This window comes from Sebastes fasciatus, chromosome 12, assembly GCF_043250625.1.
Source record: "Sebastes fasciatus isolate fSebFas1 chromosome 12, fSebFas1.pri, whole genome shotgun sequence".
Lineage (NCBI taxonomy): Eukaryota > Metazoa > Chordata > Actinopteri > Perciformes > Sebastidae > Sebastes > Sebastes fasciatus.
This window is the reverse complement of record NC_133806.1, coordinates 5,213,388-5,229,852: the sequence shown is the minus strand read 5'-3', so window position 1 is coordinate 5,229,852 and position 16,465 is coordinate 5,213,388. Positions and strand designations below refer to the sequence as shown.

Here is a 16,465-nt window from a genome sequence, read left to right as displayed (position 1 = left end):
AAAAATGGTCAGGAACCTTCATTTACAAATTCTCACGATTTATAGATAAGGCCTGTTATGATTGGGTCACGATGGTTTGTCATTTTGTTTTTAAAAGTGGGCGCCCAACCTTTTTGCTTTAAGTATACAGGGATACCTTGCTGCCAGAAGAGACTTTATAAGCATCGACGCTCTTCACACACAGTATGGTGCTGCAGCAATTCACATCCCTCTGACTGGAGCAGTGTCTCCATTTGAATCCTAGAGTTTAATTCTCATTTACATTAACAAGAAATCTCCCCGGTGTTATCACCACCCTCACTTATGCTCCACGCAGTAACAACAGATTGTGTTGAGGCTCGGCGCTCTTTCCAGCTGCACTGAGTTACAATGAAAACTCCAAGGGTACAAAGAGTGCTGCTAATGTTAGCTTTAAGCTAAACAAATCCCATGTGGAGTTTATGAGACGGTGATGAGCTTTGGTCAGCATTCTTTAGTTTTTGCTAGCGTATGAGGGGGGAGAAAAAAAAAAGGATTTGATGCCTGGAGTAGAACCAAGTTGTGGTTGTGGGACGAGCCCGGCGATCGGGTGCTCTCACGCGACTGGCATTGAATACAGACAGACAGGAAACGCAGCAGAGCTCACTGGTGAGGGCTCGAACACGTCGAACAGAAAGAGAAATGTGTTCAAGCAAGGCAAAAGGTGGAGGTGGAGTTTGCATCGGGAAGATTCATGTAGTGTCAGGTGAGCTGTAAAACGCTGAAAACGTTGACTATCCTGTGATTGTCTAAACTCTGGCACTCCGTGTCCTGTTCTCTGTGGCAAACCCCACCCATCTGGCATCAAGTAAAAAAAAACAAAAAAAACATGCAAACTATTTCCAAAGTACTTGCTGAGCCAGAGGAGTGTGTGTGTGTGGGTGTGTGTGTGGGAAAACACAAACTGATATTAACCTTTTCCACTCCACCCTTCTTTTTCTTAGACCTAGTTCTGTCTTTTTTAGGGGGGTACAGGCCAGGGGGTCTTTGGGGGGAGATAGCAGGTCAGCAGTAAATGACACATAGAAGTGGTGTTCATCATCTAAAAGCTGGAACCTGGAGATTAATTTGAGATGCAGCTCAGCACTGTGTGTTAAGCTGTTCTAGTCATGAATCAGAAATAATTAAAACAATTAATTAATTAATTAAAATAAATGTTTAAAGTGTATAAGAGCGTAGAACATTATGATAGAAGTATATGATGGTCATTCCTATGCTCTAGTATGTCTCATAAATTGTTGCAGACTTCTGGGTTGATACCATTTGTTACACAGATTTGGTGCTAAATTTGAAAAAAAAATTTAACAACTAAAGATTGATCAAAAATACCACATTAAGACACCAAGACCTTGAGGAACACCGTAGAAAAAGCCATGCTGTGATTTGGGATCAAAAACTTTTTCCATTTTGAGATTCCTGCAAGGATTGCATTTTTTTCAGGGATTGGATGGCGAGCGCTTCTGTTCTGGAAACTGCTCGGAAAATCTGCACGCAAAAAAACTGCATTGTTTTTGCCCCAAACTGCATGTGATTATCTGTAAAGAGGAGACTCGTGGGTACCCATAGAACCCATTTTTCATTCACATATCTTGAGGTCAAAGGTCCCCTTTGAAAATCGCCGTGCTAATTTTCCCTCGCCAAAATTTAGCTCAACTTTAGCCTCCTTCCTGACACGCTAGTATTGCATCATGGTTGGTACTAGCCTCTGAAAAACAGGGTGCCGGCACCCTCAAGGAGTGGAAGAGGTTACAAAAAATAATTTTGGTTGTGCGTAAAATAACACATTTACACAAGAGTAAAATAGCTGATAAAGATTTTAAATGATAATAATCAGCATCTCTAATTATTTTACCAAAGTACAACAAACTGTAACTGATGAGGAACCACATCAAAATGTAAAAACTTGGCTCCTAATCAAATTCCCTCAGTCCCAATAAACAAGAGTACAACCACGGTTAATGCAGAACATCTGAGACGTCTCACATTGATTCAAACTCAGCGCCCTGTTTAGATTATATAGTAGAAACTGCTCCAAACATCCAACTTCAATTCATTTCAGAGTAAATTCGCTTTGTTTTTGCAGATCTGGAAACGGAACAAAAGTTACATAACGAACCAGATGGGACGGGGATGGTTGAGGTTACAGAGCAGCCAACCTTGCCCACTCCCCCCGATGGGCTGGACTTTGGGCAGAGAGGGCGAGCAAGCAAGAGAAAGAAAGACTATGAGAGAGAGAGAGAGAGAGAGACTGGAGTCCCACCATGTTAAAGTGATTTACTCTGTCCATGTGCGAGTGAGTCATCGAGGGCTTGGCTGGCTCTGAAGGCTCTATGGAAACTCTAATTCTATAAACTCCACTCACACACACAGCAGCCTGCCAAAACCTCTGCTTGGTACCAAGTTCTGGTCTGCTGAAGTCCAAGACCGACTCTCTCATTACTCGCACACCAATAAACCCGACAGAGACGTCTCCACACATACGGCAGCCATTCAGCACAGCTACAGGCACATCTGTTCTCCATTACAACGTATTCTGTTAGAGAACAAATAGTCGCCATACTCTCATCAGGACTTGTAGCATCTACTAGGGATGCACCGATACGGATACCAGTATCGGGTATCGGGTCCGATACTGTGCTCATGTACTGGTACTCGCAAAACAGCTCCGATACAACGGCACCGATACCGCTTTACGGCAGCGTGACATTAACTTCTCGTCACCATGTTTCGGGTCCGGTCGACAGTTGCACCGGGAGCAGGGGGCCCGTCCCTCCCCGGCGGGGAGAGAGGGCGCAGCGAGCACTTTGTCCACTGCCCCGGGAAGCATCCTCGCCCCGAGCCTTTCCAAGCCGACCTAGAGCCGATCGCGGCGCACCGCCGGTCGCGGTACTCCCCAGCCTACTGTGTGTCGCTCACACCCTCCAGCTGGCTGTTAACGAGGGTCTTTTGGCACAGAGAAGTACTCGTATCGGTACTTGGTATTGGCGAGTACCCAAATGTAAGTACTTGGTATCGGTGCATCCCTAGCATCTACTGACATTGTCTGTATTATATAGAAATATTTACAAAACAAATCTGTATTATTATACAGTATATACAGTATAATACCTCGGCATTATGGATCAGAAAATTAGAATTACCGCCTCACGATTGTATGCCTCCACCAACCAGTCAAGTTTACAGTTTACATCCATGTCTGTCAAAAATGCCATCACTTCATCATTTGATCCTGTTAGACATTTGTGTGAAATCGTCATAATTAGCATATGAATTCTTGAGTTGTGGCCATAAACGTGTTTTGTGAGGTCACAGTGACCTTTGACCACCAAAATCTAATGAGTTCATTCTTGAGTCCAAGTGGACGTTGCACCAGACAGACGTACGTCCCTGAAAACATAATGCCTCTGGACAGGGCTGTCGACGGTGGGAAGGCATAAAAAAAGGTCAGTATCTATTATCAATCTGTTGCAGAGCTGAGATGGTTAATTAATAATCTGCTATTCTTTTGATAATCAGTTAATCCTTTAAGCAATTTTTCAAGCAAAAATGCCCCAAAAAATGTCTGTCTCCAGCTCCTCAAATGAGAGGATTTGCTGCATTTTTCTGTTTTATATAATTGTAAATGTAATTTCCGTTTGGCAGATAAATCAAAGTAATCTGAAGACACATGACCTTGGGATCTGGGATATAGAGTGCTACAGGAATGAGTCCTAAATCCTGGAAATGAGTTAGCATTTTAGCTTTTCCGGTTTCCTCGTCTGGACGTCAATGGGTTTTTTGAATGGCTTTTTAGTTAGACGCCTGAAATAAGTTCTGTGAACGTTTTGTTCTACAATATAAAATAGTAAATATCCCTTTCATGAATTTTGAAACTTTTATATGTCTTATAAAAGGCGGTTGCTAAAAAGTGTCTAAATGAGACTACTAAACGTCATCACGCCGACTCGTCCACCGTTACAGGCCTCGTTGTGTATACTCTCGTTCATGTGACCGTGGTGTAATTCCTGTATAGCCTAACGTTAGCTTTTTACTTCTGCCGATTGCCGTGGATAGTGGTGTTCATTTGTGAAGATTATCTTGCTGAACAACGCATGTTAGTACCATAAACGTGTGTTTGCAACAGAGTTTATTTTCTGCAATAATCCAAAAGCCAATGGATCAATCCCATTGGCTTTTTGCCGAGGGAACCAGGGTGATGCTAACTTCCTGGTTGGGCAACAAAAATATGTCATCCCTGGAGCACTATTTTTCCACTTTCCACTATATTCTAGCAGTTTAAGAGCAAATAATTACATTAAAATTATCATAAATTGTAGCTGTAATCTCTTGATACAAAAAGTGAATTTTGTTGCGGAACAAAACGTGCATTACTCCTTTAGTTTTCACTTTTTAACTTTCAGTGTTCTGCTGTAATTTCACAAAATGCCGTAGAGAAACTTTAGGACGAATGTGTTGGGCAGGAAAAACAGCACCTAAAAATTACTAATGCATCTCTTTAAAATAATTCAGGTCTAAATTATTCATCCCTCTCATATGCAAAGCACTAGAAAGGATGTTTTTTTTGTACTTTTGAACAAGTTATTCAGCCTGAAAGTCTTCAGTGTTGTGACGCTTAGAGAGAGTGACTTGGATGACACCCAAAACCACGGGCTCATCTCTGCCCTCTTATCTGCCATCCTGTGACTCAATGTGACAGACGATTGTCTGCTGTCACATAATACAAGCTGAGATCATCGGAGGGGAACACAGGGTTTCCCCCTCCTCGCTCCCTCCCTCCCGAGGCAGCCACAAGAACAGAAGAGACGTGCGATCAAACGGCATGAGCAAAGACGTACAGCAGCACAATGAAATCTGCCTGCCGGTGGTTGACGGTGGTTCGCAGCCCGTTTCTGGCCTTGGGGAGCAGGTCGCACGGCGCTGAGCTTCAATTTAATCCATGAAATGCTAAATGTTTGTTTAATTTTGTTCCACATTCAAACCTGAGAGGGTGCCACTGACTATGAGATGCATTTGAGAAAGAAATTGACATTTTGTTAGATGTCATTGTGGTGTGATTAATAACATTAATGACGGCAGTTCCAGGCTCATGGTAGCATGACTTAACTGGAACACTTACTGGAAATTAATCCATTGTTAATTTAATCAGTTCTACCGGCTTTTCCTGATATGACAAGTCAAAATGTCTGCGGTGAAAGAAAAAGGTCTATTGGTGCAATTATTATGATAAAAGATGTGTTCTAATGGCTGCTGGCTTTGTATTATAGTGATGCAGTCAATTATGAATGAGGTGGTCACCGACTTTAAGCTTCCACAATTGAGTGTTAAAAGAAAAATACCCGTCAAGTTGGCTATTTGACATTTAAACAACGAGGATTATAAGAACCTGGCGAGCTACTCTGACCTAATAACAGCTCATTATAGTCATTCGTTTTTTATCAAATCTACATAATCCGTCTTTTAGATGTTGGAAGGAAGATGCATACAGTATAATATGCCATAGATTAGACTGAAGCTGTAACATATTCACATTTGCTGCACTACAGAATATTTTTATTATTTGTTGTAGAGATTTCAGCAGAGAAATAATCTGCAACTATTTTGATAATGAATTCATCTTTTAGGTTTTGGTTCCAGCCTCTAAAATGTGAATATTGTTTTGGACTGTTGGTCGGACAAAAGAGGCAATTTCAAGACGTCATCTTGGGGTTTAGAAAATTGTGATGAGCATTTTTAACTATTAGACCAAGCGATTGATTGAAAAAAATATCCTGCAGATAAATCAATAATGAAAGTAATCGTTAGGCAAAGCCCTAGTTTCTTTTTCCTGGGATGTATCAGGTTTTCTTTAGTTGTAACTACCAATAAATAAAGCATTTTTTAAATATATATATCAACAAAGAATTAACTGGGTTTACAATACTTTGGTTATTTCCTAGAGTTTCCTAAATATAAATCATTTGCAATTTTATTTTACAATTCAGTCTGTTGTGTGCATCAAACTAGGGCTTCAACTAATGATTATTTTCATTGCCGATTATTTTCTTGATTAATCGATTTGTTTTTTGGTCTATAAAATCAGTGTTTCCCAAATCCCAAGATAACGTCCTAAAATGTCAACTCATAGATATTCAGTTTACTGTCATAGAGGAGGAAAGAAACCAGAAAAAATATTCACATTTCAGAAACTGGAATCAGAGAATCTTGACTTGTTTTCTTAAAAAAATACTCAAACTGATTAATCGATTAACAAAATAGTTGATGATTAATTCAATAGTTGGTGACTAACTGTTTCATCGTTGCAGCTCTACATCAAACTGATTTCTTGTTTGGTATAATAACAGTAGCAGAGTTAGTCTGAGATGCAGTCAGAGGTACTTTCCCAATCGCTTAAGAAAGAGAAGACAGTATAATGCTCTCACTGTTGCCACAAGACTCTTGAAAGAAAGCTTCACTTTAAAAAAAAAAAAACAGCCCAGGCATTTGAAATGCTTCAGACGTAGAGTGCAGGCTTGCTCTTGTCCATTTTAGGAAGAGTCTTTGAAGGCAAATATTTTCATCTCAACAAACTTGACACAAGCAGCTTGAAGGAGTCCTCCTGTTATCCACAGCATGTCCCATAATAGCACGGATGTAGAACGTGTCACCTTAGAGTCACATTTAAAGTTTCCCTCAAGTTAAACATAGACACTTTACTCACTGAAACTCGAGCTGTGACTAATATTAGACCGCTTTATGACGTCCACCTCTGCCACCGCTGCATCACGCTCTCCCCCTTTTACTTCCCCTTTTTCCTCATGGGATGAATATTAAAAAGCTTTTGTTTATCCTATTGTTTGCGTTGCTTAGTGTGTGAGGTTTGTTTCCTTTGCACCACAAATGTCAGCGCCTGCTGTGTCAGCTCGGAGACAGCAATAAAAAAACGGTCACGTGCTACACGAGGTAAATGAAGCCTCCAGATAGTAACAAGCAAGAAAGGTCAGAATACAGCTTTACATCTAAATGGGCCATTATGAGGAGATGTACAGTAGTTCATGGGATAACAAACACTTAACTGAATCAAAGAGGATTGTGGGTGATCATGAGCAACAATAAACTGCAAAAACACATAGGTCATATCTAACTATACAGCAAGGAATCTCTCTGTCTGTTCTTCGCATATCTCAAGAACCGCTCATCCGATCTACTTCACACTTGGCGGGTGTATTGCTGGGGACCCAACGGACTGCAGCGTCGAATGTGGTGCAATTTGACCAGATGGTGGCGCTAGAACAATGAACTTTACGTTTTGGCCTGTAGCTTTTGAACCGTAAGAAACTAAATCTATCCATATAAGCCACGCCCATTAATGTGTTAAAGAAATTAGTGGCGTTAAAACGTCTCTGCGTTAACGCGTTATTATTATTGCGTTAACTTTGACAGCCCTGGTCTAGACTGATTTTCCGCCATTTAGAATTTTGTCCAAATCTGTTTTTTTGCTACTCCTACAAATTTTGAGCAATCGTCACCACCCAGTTTGGCACAGAACATCTCTGGATCAAGTCGGAAATAGTTACTTCTTTGGATTTTTGATTGTTCCATACAGTTTTGCTATAGCTAGCCCTCAAAGTTAGGGCGTATATTACAAACAATGTCATATCTCCTGAACGCTTCTAGCTATTGGGACCACATTTGGTAGACATGTGTAGATATAATGTATGAGTGACCATGACAAATTTGGTGACATTTGGCTGATAGGTGGCGCTGTAGCAGCATCATCTAACTATAAGGGAGTATCTGTCCCTGTCTGTCGGTCTGTGTATGAACAGTATGTATGATTGACTGTCCTTCGCATATCTCGAGAAGCGTTCGTCCAATCAACCTCACACTGCGCGGGTACAAGAAGCCATACCGCGGTTCTCGACAACGCTGTAAGCAGAACTTCTGGGGTCCAAGCAATCGGCCCGTTCTAGACGGCCATGAGCTCTGAACATGCACTGCACTAGTGTAACACAAAGCAAATATTCCAAAGACAGGAAATGGGCTATAAGATAAGAGCACTTCCTGTTCCTGCTGTGTTCTCTGATAGTTGGCTTCAACATTTCATATCAGTCCTTGAATACAACACAAGAACATGTACAGTCAGCGTAGCACTAGATCTTTGTTTTATATTGAGCTTCAGTCTGTGCTGCGCCTAGACACGTTCTACCACGTCATGTCTACCATAGCAGTCATTTCATCCATGTTATAAAAACATTGTTCCTATTGATGACTGACTGCAACAAAATGTCTGAGAGCTTCCTCTACCTGCTGCCACACCCTAAACCACTCTGTGCCGACAGGTGGGGCCGATCCAGACCAGGTAAATCACTGCTCTTATGTATACAAAGCAGATCGGATCCAGGAAAGGGTTTGACGGTTTAATTTTCAACCCTTACAGTTGAGTCTAATCCTTATCAGACAGACTTTGACCAAAAGGAGCTGTTCAAACTTTAGTATCTTACTATCAAATAGTTCGCTTTTGATTTTAGGCACAGATAATACTACATAATCATTAATATAGTCAACAGTGGCTGGTGGTAAAGATTATTTTCCCAACAAATCTCTTGATTTAATGTAAGAAAATAGCAAATAGAAAAAAATGCCCATCATTGGGCCTCATGCAGCAACATTTTCTTATATTTCTCTTATATTTCCTTTTAATTTTAATAAGAGAAAAACTAAGTCAACTCAAGATGCACCAAATGTTCTCAAACCTCCAAATCTGCTCTTTTTATGTTCATCAAATTAAAACATTTAAAAAAATTTGAAGACTGTGAAAACAGGATGGTTTTTGTCTTATATTGGTCAGAGTGCTCTCGGCCACTCATAAAATTTCCTCTTACAAAAGAAAAGAGCAAAAATAAGAAAACACTGGTGAATCCCAGAAATCAATGGGTACTAACAAAATAATCAAAATAACAAAAATAAGAAGAACTTATTCCTTAAATCGCATCCTGCATGGGGCCCATTATTTCCTTAAGTCCAAGTTGACATATTCAAATGGCTTGACACAAAGATATTTAGTTTAATATCCTAAAGTAAAACCATGAAGATGTTACATTTGAAAAACTGAAAGCAGTGATTTTTTTTGGCATTTTCAATTAGGAATATGGTTCAACTGATTGTCCAAACTGTTGTCGAATTATTTTCATTTTTTTTGTTTCAGCTCTATAGTTCAAATATGAGCACATGTCTTTTGCAAAAAAAAAAAAAATAAAGCAAACTGTGACATGAAATATGCATGTGTAGTTTGTAAATACTCCCTACTCTACTCTGCCTGGGTGGAGCGTTAACAAAGGATTTAGAGAACAAGTCCTGCAACCAGTGACACTGATGAGCCAGTTCCCCCACACAGGCTCATGTTTCACAGCCAGTGGCACCACTGGAGGTTAGACTGGGCCAGAGACGCCAGCCTGACCCACTATTTCAGGAATAAAGGAAAGACGACTGAAGAAGGTCTTGAGTTCTGTGGCTCCTGCTGAAGCTCAAGGGTTCATATTTAGTGTTGTCTGACCTGGTTTTACTCTCCTTGCATACCTGGCTCCAAGCTTTAACTTCATTTTAAAATAAACACATTCCACCCACACCCACTTTTACCAAGTTTTTTATGTGTCTTTTTTTAATTATTTACAAGTCAAATAGTGCTTTAGGGAGAATGTTTGGCATTCTGGCCCAACAGCAGCTACAGCTACTGCCTCAGGGTGGGAGGGCGGAGGGGGTTACAGCATGTGTTGCCGTTAGTAGTTATGCATACAAAGATGTGTGTGAAGAGACGCAGTGTCATGCCTTTGGGCTAAACAGGTGTGTCCAGTCAACTGAACTGCAGTGACGGCCCCACCTGTTGCTGTGTATGTTTCTGTAAAACACGAGAGGAATAACCAAGGACGCCCGACGAAAAGTCAACATAGTGTAGCTGTCTAGTGTTTGTTGCGCTGCCGTCTGCTGCTGTCGCCACCTGAAGCTCAGCTCAGCTCAGCGTGCCGGTCAAAGCAGCCCGCCGTCACAGCGTGTATTAATAAACCTGACTTCCTGGTTACAGTGAGTCCACAGTCAGCCCATTCCAAAGGCCACGAAAAACCTCTGAGTCACCGCCCCCCATCACACAGCAGAGCCAAGACTCTCAGAGCGCCATGGCAACCAAACACCAAACACACAGGCTAAAGTATAACAGATAAGGCCGGCCCAGGCTGGACTGAGTGATTCTTTTCCACCACACATGCGTCAAAAGATCCGCTTCCTTTAGAAAAGTATATTGCTGCGGGAGCTGTTGGTGCTTCTCTTGCCAAGTAGCTGGAGAATTATAATGACACGGGTGGATAGTCTGGAAGTGAATAGAAAATGTTATAATACTGTTCTCTCATCACTTTCAGGACACACACACACACACACCGCCTTTTATCCAGAGCGCACAACAAAGTCAACATCCTCATCCACCTACAGTATGTGCAAATTTACAAACCACAGATTGATGAGCTAGTGACACCACAATGAAGGTCAACACACAAAGACACAAATGAGCCACATTAAAAAGGCACATTTCCTGCAGAGCTTTTCCATTTTTATTCATCTTTCCACACGCAGCACTGAGCCACACCCACTGAGTTTTGTGCACATTCACATGCTTCACAGTTCACATCCAATAATAACATCAACTTAGTGAAGAGAACACAATGGCGCTAATTTGGGGAAAGTACTCCCTGCCTTGTTGAAATGCAGTTGTTTTTTAAAAAGGCATGTGTTGAATGTCTCTATCTCTAAATTCTGTAACTCTCTAAAAAAGGGAATCTGTGTGCTACAAAATGCAGACTGTAAAGGAGCACATGTAGTCTGACATGTGAGTAAATGTACTGGGGGAGTACAAATACCTTCCATTTAGTATTTCCATTTTCTCAGACCCCTCTAACCCGAGGTGCGCTTTGCCAAGACGTTGACACATTCCTCAACAGCCACCACTGGCTGAGGCGTACAGCAGCAGCAGTCTGATCTGCAGACATTCACCTAAGTAGCTGTAATCACGGCTGAGGAAAATACCGACAACAAACTCTGAGATACATCTCAAAAGACACAGTAGGAGTAATATAATTGCACACTTTTAACACCACACCACCTGAAGTTAATCATTTATTACCCTCCACAGACACACACCTTCAGTGCCAAGTTGGCTTAAAAGCACTAGGGTCACTTTTATTGGACTTACTACTTACTACTTCCTAATGTAGTAAAATATTTGCGCTGTGGCTGTTCGGGGCGTGGCCATTCAGACATTAAGAACGGGCGATTGCTTGGCCCTCGGAAGTGCTGTTTGCAGAGTTTTCGAGAACCGCTCATTGCTCATTGACTCCAGGTACGTGAGGAAGAATTTGGTTGCGACGTTATTATATCCAGCATCCAGAAGCAAAAGTAAATTGCAGTCAATGAGCCGCGGTCGGCCCGCTGCAGACGACATGCTGGACTCAGTGCGCAGAGCCCTGAAGCCCCGCCCCCGCTTGTTTATTCAAAGTTTATTAATATTGAATGAGTCGTGTGTCCAAATTGGACCAAATTCAACACTGCACTCCTGTGGGTCCCCAATAATACATCCGCCAACTGTGAAGTAGATTGGATGAACGGGTCTTGAGATATGTGAAGGACACACACATATACACACAGACAGACAGAGGCTCCTAGGTTTATAGTTAGATATGTTCCTACTCCACATGTTTCTTGATCCACTGTGATCTGTGAACACCGGGCAGCATGTTGATGATCTAACCCCATTAAAAGTGCAACACATGTGAATTCTAAGTTTCTGTCCACTGTGCCAATACTGGGCTGTATTATCACATAGAGCTTTATGCAGCTGAGTTGTGTCAAGCACTGTAATGAAAGACACTCTGTCATCAGGGCAGTAACAGAGCAGGCTGTGTGTTAAAGGTGTAGCCCGTTTGGGTGGAGGTGTGTCATTTCTACAATCCCATGTGGCTAAATGTGACTTAACTGACGAGTCATACAAACTTAACCGCCAGGAATGTAATCTACGGAGCTAATGTTGGGTATGGCTGCACGCTCCACAAGGCATTCCTGGTAGAAAATTAGGGTGTTGCACCACCACAGTTGCGCAGAACAACAGGTGTGAACTGGAGGCATCACAGCACAAAAAGGTAAAATTACAACATTCAGTTTTAACCACTACTGTGAGATGTTTTGGAAACACAATAAAGAACAGAAAGCCTCTCACTCCAAGCTGAAATGCTGATGGCTTTGGAACATTATGAATAATGTTCATTTTAAAAAAAGGAACACAAATGCCAGAACAAACCTGCTGGTGGATGTACCACAGCACGTAAAGGAACATAATGTAATACCGTAATAACGTTACCATAAGTTATGTCACATATCATTTATTCTCATTTTACCTTTGCGGCTTAACTCTGTTCTCCAAAACAACGATTTATCTGATTTTGTACCGTGCTACAAAGTAAACATTACTGGCCTGTAATGTGACTCATGCAACAGGAACATTCCCAAGCTACCGTGGGATCAGTTGCCAAAAAGGCAGTTGAACCAGACAACGGCAAATAAATGTTATGTCATCAGTAGTGCAACACAATGTGAAAGATTTATGGATGGCTCCTGGTGCATCTGCAGACTCTGAAGTACAACTGCATGAAAGTCTGTTTTATTCTAATGCACTTAACAGAAATGATATGTGATGGACAAAATACCAACTACAACTACTAACAAAGCCACTCCCTTTCTAGCTCCGCCCCCCACGTGCTCCTCCTACCTGGCTTTGAGCTCCTTGTACTCCTCCCTCAGCTTGCTCAGCTCAAGCTGCATGCGTGCTCGTTCCTTGGCCACCTGGTCCAGGGTCTTGCGGGCGTCGGCCAGCTCTGCCTCGTAGGCCGCCTTAACGCCCGACTGGTCGCGGGTCATGGAGGACTCCGACTCGGTGATGCGCAGGCGCAGCCCGGCGTTCTCAGACTCCAGCGAGCGCACCTTGTCGATGTAGACGGCCAGCCGGTCATTGAGGTTGATCATGTCCTCCTTCTCCTGCAGCCTGGTGATGCGGGCCGGGGAGACGGTGCCGCCGCGGCTGCCGCGTTTCTGGCTCGGGGTTTCCATGGTAATAATGGCTCAGCAAGAGGTGCAGAGGGGGTGAGTCACTGGCTGTGGGGGAGGAAGGAGAGTTAATGAAAACTACAGTATCTGCCCTCACTGGAAACGCAGTGCACCAAATCACGGGTTGAATCACACGTTAAACTTTAATGGGGATTATAGTGTAGAAATGTTCCAGTCTTGCGTAACCCTGATCCTTGTCTGGGCAGCCCGCCTTCAGTGCTGGGTCTGCTCACAGATCTGCATGATAACGTTCCAGGATTCCACAGCCAGTCAGTACATCTATAAAACTTCATTTAATACCCACCCTCTGCTGTATCTGAATTGCTATTAAAAGTCATTTGCAGAGGCAGAGCTCGTTCACAGGAATTTGTTTCTCTTTAGGACTTTTTTGGATACAAAACCCTCATTGTTGTATAAAAGAAGGTGCTACAGTTTTCCTGCCCTTTTCCTGCTTTTAGTGCTCCTGATAATGTCCCTTATTCACACTGGTATTTCCACTGCAAAGTGTAACACACGGTCGCAACATATGCCTCGCTGTTCTCTCCTCCGGCTCCATTAAATTGTTGTAGGAGCAGTTAAGCCACTTTCCTGCAGTTCCCTCCTGAGCAAACATATTTCCCACGTTACAATCAACCCGCACCTTCGGCTCACTCGCGAGGCAATTAAAACATTTTATAATGACTCTTAGAATATGCAGCCGTAGCCAGGGACACCAAAATAAATGAAAACATTTCTCCTCCTTCTCTGCTCTCCACAGACTTTTTGGTCAAATGGAGGCAAACCACACAAGAAAAAAAGCTTGCACCAGCACCAATGGTAATACCAAAGTGTTGACTCATAATATCAACAAATGCTGCAATATGCCCTTATAAGGACATACAGTATATCCGCTTCAGAAGTGTGCTAACAGAAGAATGAATGAAAGAGTGCAGGAGGGTGAAAATATGGGGGGAAGGGAAAATGATCCTCTTTGAAATCTTGGACTATGCATCCAACATGGCACATGTACGCAAACTTTTCGAGGTGTAAATCCGATAAATCACTGAATAAAAAACCCTGCAAATGGACTACGTTATTTTCCATATCAGCAATTATGGATGTGGCCTTCAACAATATTAATAAAAATATCAGTATTGTTATCATCAACTGTGGCTAAACAGGTGAGACTTAATCAAAACTTAAATCTCAGCCCTTTCCCCACTGAACGGCGGGAAAGCCTACTCCATTTGGTTCAGCAGTGGGTGGACTTTACCGTCCTCCCCTCCACCGCCCCATTACCAAAAGTGCACACAAGGACATGCACGCCCATGTGGGTGGGATGGCGCACACATGCATGCACATGATAGCGTGTGCACACGCCCACAGGAGCAGACCCATACACTCACAAGTACTCTCTGGCCTTAACTTTGAATAAATGAAGCATCCACTTTACGCTCCCGAAATGTGGCGAGCGTTAACAGGTGTTCCACTCTTCTAGAAACAGCAGGCTGTAAAATGAGCTACAACTTTTTTTAAAGTTATTCCACACCCGCTCCCCTGACAAAATGACAATAACTCTGAGCTGTTAAACAAGCACTATATGATGAGAAACATTATCTGTAAGCGCTGTCTATCAGTGGAACAAAAACACATGAAGTCTCAGAGGGAGACAGAAATCTGAGCAGACTCTCTGATCCTTACCTCGGCTGTGTGGGAACCTCTCGACTTCAGCCTGCTGAAGGGACTAAAAGTGAGAGTACAGGACCTTTCTAGAAGTTTATCTGCGCGCTGTGAGTGTGTGTGAGCTGCTGTGAGTGTGTGTGTGTGTGCCATACCCCAGAGGAGTGTAGAGAGAAGAGGATCCGTTGAATAATGCAGCCTTGCTCTCTGCTAGTGGGTGTGTGCGCCTTTGGCTCGTGCCCTGAACTGCTCTCCTAGCTGTCGCTCACCACACATGTACCTACTGCTGAAGAGGGAGAGAGGAGGCGGGAGCGCAGAGAGAGGGGAGGGTGAGGCGGCGAGGAGGAGTCAGGCTAGACAGACTGTGTACACACACACACACACACTCAGAGCAACTGCTGAGCTTTATCTCTCCCTGCACTGGCCCTATCTTTTCCTTTCTCATTTCACTCACATAGCGCCCTCGCAGACAGACTGACCTCAGCGACTGGTGCAAGTGATCTGTCAATAAAACGCAGTGACACCGATGATACTGAACAGCTCCCAGGTGGGTGAAAGTGTGTGAATGTGCGGATCTCACCCTGCTCCACCCTGCAGCTATGAACAATACATTTTCTGGTTGAAAGCAACCGTGACGGCCTAAGCAAGGAAGAATATCGGTTTCACTTTTAAAGAGCAAAAAATAAAAATGCTTGAGAGAGGAGCAGAGACGACCTTGGCACACACTACATCACGAGGTAATCAAACAAGTCCAAAGTACATGGTAATCACCTCTTATAGCGGTGTTGTGTTGTTATCCATTGCATGAAAAATAAGCTGTCAGCCAGCTTGTCCACTGAATCCAAAGAGGAAAAAGGTCCAGAAATCTTTTGTATCATATTCCCAGTGAGTGATAGGAGAATTCCCACAAGTCATCTTGGATGTCCAAAGGTCTGACACTCAAAACCGGGTTGATTCTGGTCTTATATTTATTTCCTCGGGGTGGAGTTAATGGAGTCACAGGTCCAATCAAGTTCTGATGCAGGGGAAAAAGACGGTTTCTGCATGAGTGTGTGTGTGTGTGTGTGTGTGTATGTCCTCACCATGGAAATGGAGGTTAGTCTATTCATGTGTGTGTGAGTGCATGTGGTTAAACAAGGGGCAAGACAGCATCTCTGTTTTTGGGCATGGGGCAGGCCCAGTGGCGAAGGGAGTATCCTGGCTTCAGCGTGGCCTTCCAGTGGAAAGGAGCCGTCAGCTTCTGTTCTGAAGCTCTGCGTCACGCATCTCTCTACAAACAGCTCACTTGTTCACCTCCTCCTCTCTACCTCTACCTCCCTCTCTCTCTCTTTCTCTCTTTGTCTTTCCATCCTAAGTTTGTGTGTTTCCATGGAAGTCACACTAAGACAAGAATGCCTGGCTGGCGGCCCAAACATCTCTCTCCAACAAGCTTTTCTACGACTCTCCAAAACCTCCTGGCCTTTTCCTGTGCTGTCTGTGAGCACCAACAATAATCAGATCTAGAGCTGCAACGATTAATCGATTAGTTGTCAACTAGGGCTGCACAATTAATAAAAGTTTTATCGAAATCACAACATGGCTTACTGCGATTTACAAATCGCAGGATGCGCAATATTTGTTAAAAAGTGAAATGTGTGTCTAAAAAGACAATTATTAAATTAAATATTGT

General features: G+C 42.8%; 1 protein-coding gene across 2 annotated transcripts in view; it reads right to left on the bottom strand.

Annotated features, from left to right (window-relative positions):
* LOC141778484 (lamin-A-like) overlaps positions 1 to 15,098 on the bottom strand; it is a 44,600-nt gene extending 29,502 nt beyond the window's left edge. The window contains exons 1-2 of one of the 2 annotated variants that reach the window (XM_074652776.1): positions 14,952 to 15,098; positions 12,803 to 13,185 (exon numbers count right to left, since the gene is read on the bottom strand). In XM_074652776.1, the coding sequence (XP_074508877.1) occupies positions 12,803 to 13,140 (338 nt within the window). In that variant the 5' untranslated portion in view covers positions 13,141 to 13,185; positions 14,952 to 15,098. Of the gene's footprint in view, positions 1 to 12,802; positions 13,186 to 14,817 lie in introns of both variants that reach the window. The other variant, XM_074652777.1, reaches the window with a different exon arrangement.
* Positions 15,099 to 16,465: the final 1,367 nt, after the last annotated feature.